The following is a 6,130-nucleotide window of genomic DNA, read 5'->3' as shown; positions in this document are numbered from 1 at the left end:
AATTCAACCAAAACTTCAATTTTGGTCAAAAAAAATCATTAGGAAAGCAATACCACCAATTCAATTGTGACGTTGAATAAGCCTAGCACTGACTTCAGGAAAGCACTTGAGACAGAAAATAATAGAAATTTCAAGACAATTATCGGAAAGTGGATAACCATACTCGCATGTTTTCCATGGAGAGTTGGGCCATCCATCTACTGGAACCAAAACCTCAATTTTCACTTCCCAATCAGTCTAGTTTCATTAAATTCATACCGTTAAAAATATTCTTCTATATAATATATGTATATATGTACTACCAAAAGTCCATAGACAATACTTAGGCTATCTTAATAAAGACTTGAAAACATCTATCATCCTGATACACATCCCCTTCATATATTAGAAACATCCCACTTAAACATATCCCAGTATAATCTTCTTGCATAATGTGCCAAAAGCTCACTTCTTCAGCTTGTCGCTCATTACTCAAAATTTCAACATATCTATAATTCACCAAATCCTGCCGATAAGAAAAATTAATCAGGATGTCTGTAGGAAACCTTATGATGATATATCAGAACACAAATATCAAGTCCAAGAAATGAAATTTTCCTATTTATAAGTCAAATATTCATGCATATGGAAGCTCAACACTCTGACTATCAGAAAACAGTCAAATAACAAATCACAATGAAATCTAAATCATTCAACAAAATACAAGGCTTAGTTTTTTTCTTTTTTTTTTTTTTGATGAACAAACATGAAGAGGTACATCAATAAAAGCAAGCAAGCCCCAACTAGGTTGGCACTGAAAAGCAAGCACGATCATATGCTATCTCAATGCCAAGAGTTGACGAGGAACCAACTCAAAGAAGATAACAAAAGCAATCAAAACACAAGCAAGCCCCAACACAGGCTGCCAAATTGCAATGACCAAAACCAACCAATCCAGCAGCAACACCCAACAAACAGCCTATCTACAGCAGGACACCATCTGAGAACAGAAAGACCACAAACTCTGATCTGCTCCAGGTTATAGATTAGATCATGAACTGAATAATGTAGACTTTTGGGTGATGATTTCATCCACATTGCAACTTTCAATTTTATCAAATCATAGAGCTCCTCCCAATTTGGTTAACCCCCCATTGAAGATGCAATCATTCCTGTGCTTCCACATTGACGAAATAAGAGCAATAGGAATGGCTCTCCACATTACTTTTTCCATCTTTTAACTCTTAAGTCCATCCCACCATTGTAGCAGACCCTCTACAGAACCTAGTAATGGCCACTGCAGCCCCCATCATTTTACCATGTGAGACCATACTTTCCAAATCACAGGGCAAAAGAGTAGTACATGACATGTTGATTCCTCCTCCTCTTTACAAAAAACATAAAGAACAAGTGCTGCCATTTATACCTATCCTTTTGAGAAAAACAGCAGTTTCAATCCTGCCTCTCCATGCTAACCACCCAAAGAATTGAGCAGTGGGTGGGGCAACATTATGCCACAATAGATTTGGTGATGACAGAACAGGGCCCAAAGCAGCATCACACCACTTATAAAGAAAATACACAGTGAATTCGCTTGAGGAACATTCCCTCCACACAGCACAATCTTCATTATGATCAGAGCAAAGCTAGCATCAATTCATCCTCCTCCCAAAGAAATAAAGCTCTTGTAAAGTTAGTCACAAATATTTGAGACACATCGTTGTTAAATCTTAAATCCCTATTCTACCAACTATTTTGGGTTGAAGTCGTGACCAATTGGAAGCTTAATGTGAAAGGTTAAAGTCACGCATGGAAAATATGTCAGCGTGAACATGCCATGACATGACCGTATGACAAACAGGGTATGCATTTAAGAAAACAAAAATAAGTAAGATGACATTAGACAAGAAACATTCTAAAATAATCAAAAACTCTTCTAGGCATGAGGTTGCTTACTCCTATGGATAATTTCTAAGCCATTGTGAATACCTGCTTATATTTGTTCCCACTAGACCCTAAAAAATAATCAAAAGGTTTATAAGGCTACAAATTTTTTTTAGTGTGGTAAAGATTTCGGACATCTAATCACATGATCACCTAGTAACCTAAAACATCACTGCTGAGGCATGCTAGAGGCCCCTAAAACATCACCTCCAAATTTTCCTCCAATGACGTGGAAAGGGGCTGGGTCTTTGATGGCTTACTGTAAATGAATCAGAAACTGACACGATGCGGACTGTTGAGATACTGACAACAATCAGTATCTTCTTAAATCTGACAAACAACTAGCTTAGAGAAAGAATAGATACAGATTAAAAAAAATAGATAAACTGAGTTGAGAGTAAGCGGACTGTTGAGGGGTGAAGGGGAGTTTGTAGTGAAAATTGAGGGGAAAAGCAGGGGAGATAGTGAGAAATCAGATAAGAAAAAATGAGAATGATTTATCCGATAAGGAAAAAAAAATGTCAAAAGGGATATATTAATATCCTTGTGTGACATTTTCACTACCATACTTTTTATTTATTTATTATCTTGTGTGTGTTGGTGCTCAAGATAGAGTGTTTTATAATTTAACCAAGTAAACATATTTTGTGTGCATGATGATAATGTGTGGAGATTTCTCCTGACATAACTTTTACACCCTGTAATTTGCCAAATCTACAAATTTAATCATGTCAAATGGCAACAGTCGCATCCACACATACACATCCTCTCCATCCCCACAGTTGAATGACCCAAGTTTAAGTGAAAATAATAGAGTAAACAAACTCAACAATGATATTAACAAACTAAACATATGAAGGCAATTCTCCTCAATTATTATTGTCACTTCTTTTTTTCTCTAACTTCTTGTTGCCATACAGATTTTCATTCAATCTGAGAGCACTCTTAATTACAGGGCATCACACTTTCATAAATCAAACTAATTGATCAGGATAAAAACACAATAGTCTACCTTTTAGAGAAAAATATATTTCATGGACAACACATTGCAACAAAAACAGGAAATGACGCAATTGGTTCTAACCCACATCCACCTAGAACCTAAACATCAAAGATCAAAAGACTGGGGAGATATATGGCATCTACACCTAGAACCTAAACAATTTTCTAAACAGAATTATGAATGTGAAGAGCTTTATGAACATCATCTCAACAACTCCGATGAATAGGCATACAGTGCCGCTGCCAACCAACTACAAAGAAGATTCCACTCTCTTCTCGGTACAATAAGTGGAAGCTAGGGGGCATATGAAGAAGGAAAAAATTAGCTAGGGATCCACAACGGCCTGGCTTCACCAAGATGGTATTGGGTGATTTTGGCCAAGGCCACATCGCATGGCAAGATAGGTCCACACCTATGGCAGTGTCAAATTATAGTCAAAAGGCAAATACATAATTATAAACATATATAAATCCAAAGACGATATGAACTATATCTAATAAGAACTAAATTCTATCATAAGTATTAAGAGATGGAATTTATCCTCTTATTAGATATAAAAGGTGAGTTAAAACTCGACCATCCTAGGATGATGCCAACTAGGAAAGGAATTATCCAAGAGGCAGACTTCATTATACATAGGCAACAACCTCTAGCAGTTGTCCACACACGTCATCCACCATGCCATTGTACATTAGACACCACTTACAAGAATTCCATACTTTCCTTCTCTATGATTGATGACTTAAGCATCAAAGTGGCATCCAGCCTGCCACCACCTGTCAAGCAACAGTACCGGTGTCTTATTTTGTAGAGTTCATTGTTTGTGTGCACAGGTAGATGATCATCTCTTAGTTGAAATCATATTTTCAAATCGGTGTGAATTTTTTCCCTCACAGTACCCACACTAGTATCCTTCTAACTAATTAGAGCTAAAAAGAAAATCCAGATTAGCCCTATGCCAAAGCAGCAGCCACAGGCTAGTACATTACCTCAGTAACAGGGTGGTGCTGGCAATAGTAGCAGCCAAGAAGACATGTACATTTAAGCTAATAGTAGAACATAGATGTCATGCAAGGAATTTCAAATAAACCATGTTTCATAAAACATTGGCCAATAAATGTATACATAGTCAAGGCCCAAGTTGTCAAAAACATTGGCAAGTATATGCACATTGACATATATTTTGACTTACCAAGATCTTTTCAACTTGCAGAAGCTTCTTCAATCAATTTACATCCATGAGGTCCAGCTTCAGAGTAGATTCAGTTGGCTCTTTGAGTTCCACAACCACTGACGAACTAGGTAATTCACACCTTTTATTCCTACAATGAAATGGTATCCCACTTATTACTCAACAAAGAATGGTACACACACACATATGATATATCAGCATTATCATTAAAGGAAACTAGAAACTTACATTAGCACAACATCAGAAAACTTTGTATTAGGACCGAGATCATAAGCTTGAGATGAGAGAACGGAAGCGCAGAGAGAGGCTTTGCGTTTAATGGGCAAATAGGATGATTTCTCCACAACAAATTTGGTGCAGTGTACAGTAGGCCCTTGTCCCCAAACCAAACAAAAACATTTGCCAGTCAAATGAAATAAGAAAGTCCTCATTTCACAAGGATCTACTCTGATCTTCCGTGCTGGATTCTTAAATCCCCTAATTTTCCCCGAGAATGATTTGCCAGTTTCCAAGTCATAAGCGTACATACAGGTGTCGTTATACTTGTCGTACCAATACAAAGTACTGCCTAAAACCGCCATGTTTGTTTCGTCGACAAGCGATGCAACGCGAAGGTGTTTAGTCAAAGGGTGTTTGGTCCACTTGTTTTGAGAAACATGGTACAAATACGCTTCGTTCAAATAAGCTACAGCCACTAGAATCTTCTGTAAACCCTCGAGAGCCATACACAAAAAACGAGCGGAAGGTAGCGGCTTATCACAGCAGGTAGGTTTAGGCAGAAAACTCCATTTCTTAGTCTTAGGATCAAACACCTCAGCCCAGGTATCATTTTCAGTACCTTTGGGAACGATTTTAACATGATTACCTCCCATGACATACAATTTTCCACCCAGAACCACCGCGGCGGGGCTGTTTCTTCCAACATTCATGAGACCAGAAATCAGATTCTTCCAACGGGGCGAGGGAGAAGCAGATTTGAATCGGCGAACATCGTTAGTGGGGTGAATCTCATACATTGTTCTGCCACGACAAAATCCACCGAGGCAATAGATAGTGGAATCCAAACAAACTAAGGTGCTATAGAAATATTTCTTTCTCGAGATTGGGATGAGTTTCAATTTGTTCTTCTCTCCTCTTTTCACGCAATTGTTCCATTTCTTGCATTCATCATCGACACCACTACTATCTTGGTTCGAAATGTCGACCGCGTACCACTTCATGTTACTTTTGTGAGTATTGGCGCGAAACCACAGCGATCTCTCGTACCGTTTTTCTTGAAAATAACTTGATGGCGACGATCGATGATGACGTCGCAGTCGACGACTTCGACGCCCTCCAAGAAGAAGATGCACGAACATGTTTGCCCTTTTACCGATCTAATGCTTATGCCTGTTTGGTTTATATGCTGGTTTAGTTTTAGTTTTGGTTGGGCTGTGTTTGGTTAATACCATTTGAATGAAGCTCACGTGTTCGATATTTCTCAAAACAATTGGACCAAACGCACTCTCAAGAATCAACCTAATCTTTGGAGGGGATTATTTCGGCTCGGGAGATCTATTAGGTCATGTTTGATTCACAAGAGTAATAGTAAAGTATTAATAATTTTATTAAATTAGTATGGTATTCACTATCCAATTGGATTAATATTCATTGGATTAATAATCTTACCTCTACCCCATTACTAATAATCCTACAAATTTGTTGGATTAATTATCCATTGGATTAATAATCCTAAACCAAAATGCTAAAACAAACATAGGATAATTGGGCCCACGGATTAATAATCTCAATCCCATACTCTAATCCACCTAATCAAACATGCCCTTACGGTATTGTTTTGATAATTTAAATTATTTATTTATCAAATATTTTGTATATTTTATTCGCATACAAAAAAAAATTAATTCGATAAATGCAACTGGTTCAATTTATTCTTTTTATTATTAATAAAATATATGATTTATTTTTTAAAAATACAATTATCGTCTATTTTTTTTAGTGAAAAACATGAT

At 37.1% G+C, this 6,130-nt stretch overlaps 1 protein-coding gene across 1 annotated transcript; it reads right to left on the bottom strand.

Moving 5' to 3' along the window:
- Nucleotides 1-218: 218 nt before the first annotated feature.
- LOC114304855 (putative F-box/kelch-repeat protein At4g11770) lies at nt 219-5,600 on the bottom strand. The gene is made up of 3 exons (XM_082874369.1): nt 4,347-5,600; nt 4,119-4,248; nt 219-505 (listed from the first exon to the last, which is right to left on the bottom strand). The coding sequence occupies exons 1-2, from the start codon at nt 5,474-5,476 to the stop codon at nt 4,152-4,154; spliced, it is 1,227 nt and encodes a 408-aa protein (XP_082730495.1). The 5' UTR covers nt 5,477-5,600; the 3' UTR covers nt 219-505; nt 4,119-4,151.
- Nucleotides 5,601-6,130: the final 530 nt, after the last annotated feature.

This window comes from Camellia sinensis, chromosome 6, assembly GCF_055761805.1.
Source record: "Camellia sinensis isolate YWXY chromosome 6, ASM5576180v1, whole genome shotgun sequence".
NCBI classification, from domain to species: domain Eukaryota; kingdom Viridiplantae; phylum Streptophyta; class Magnoliopsida; order Ericales; family Theaceae; genus Camellia; species Camellia sinensis.
The sequence above is the reverse complement of the archived record's forward strand: the minus strand, read 5'-3'. Positions and strand labels throughout refer to the sequence as shown.

Coding starts and splice junctions, on each gene's coding strand:
- LOC114304855 (XM_082874369.1), bottom strand. CDS start 5,476: ATGTTCGTGCATCTTCTTCTTGGAGGGCGTCGAAGTCGTCGACTGCGA. Junction 4,249..4,346: donor TTTTCTGATGTTGTGCTAAT/GTAAGTTTCTAG, acceptor ATTTCATTGTAG/GAATAAAAGGTGTGAATTAC.